The sequence below is a fragment of the Buceros rhinoceros genome, unplaced genomic scaffold (assembly GCF_000710305.1).
Source record: "Buceros rhinoceros silvestris isolate BGI_N320 unplaced genomic scaffold, ASM71030v1 scaffold41394, whole genome shotgun sequence".
Lineage (NCBI taxonomy): Eukaryota > Metazoa > Chordata > Aves > Bucerotiformes > Bucerotidae > Buceros > Buceros rhinoceros.
This window is the reverse complement of record NW_010409604.1, coordinates 16,335-16,659: the sequence shown is the minus strand read 5'-3', so window position 1 is coordinate 16,659 and position 325 is coordinate 16,335. Positions and strand designations below refer to the sequence as shown.

The window sequence follows — 325 nt, the reverse complement described above, 5'->3', positions numbered from 1 at the left end:
CGATCACTCTCCTAGGACAAGAAGGGGCTGGCGGGGAAGCAGGCGAGCCTGGAGCGCAAAGCTGTTTACCAGAGACACGTCCGGACACCCAGCCTCCTGGCCAAGAGCATCCTGGAAGGTAAGCGCATCCTCTGCCCTCCACGGGCTGCCTTCAGCCCCGCACCACCGGCCGACAGCAGGGAAATTCCGCTCTGCCCCGGAAAAACCCATACGTCCTGTCCGAGGAGCGGCCGCTCACGGACAAGCGTGAAATTTAGCGTTATTTGCCAAAAGAAGCGCGGCACAGCGTTAAGGCGCGCTCGGTACCAGCGCCGGGCGGCGGAGG

The 325-nt window shown here is 63.4% G+C and overlaps 1 protein-coding gene across 1 annotated transcript in view; it reads left to right on the top strand.

Moving 5' to 3' along the window:
• Positions 1 to 15: 15 nt before the first annotated feature.
• DMRT2 (doublesex and mab-3 related transcription factor 2) overlaps positions 16 to 325 on the top strand; it is a gene marked incomplete at its 5' end in the record, with an annotated part of 3,005 nt that continues 2,695 nt past the window's right edge. The window contains one exon of the mRNA XM_010135283.1: positions 16 to 118. Coding sequence (XP_010133585.1) covers positions 16 to 118 — 103 coding nt within the window. The remainder of the gene's footprint in view (positions 119 to 325) is intronic.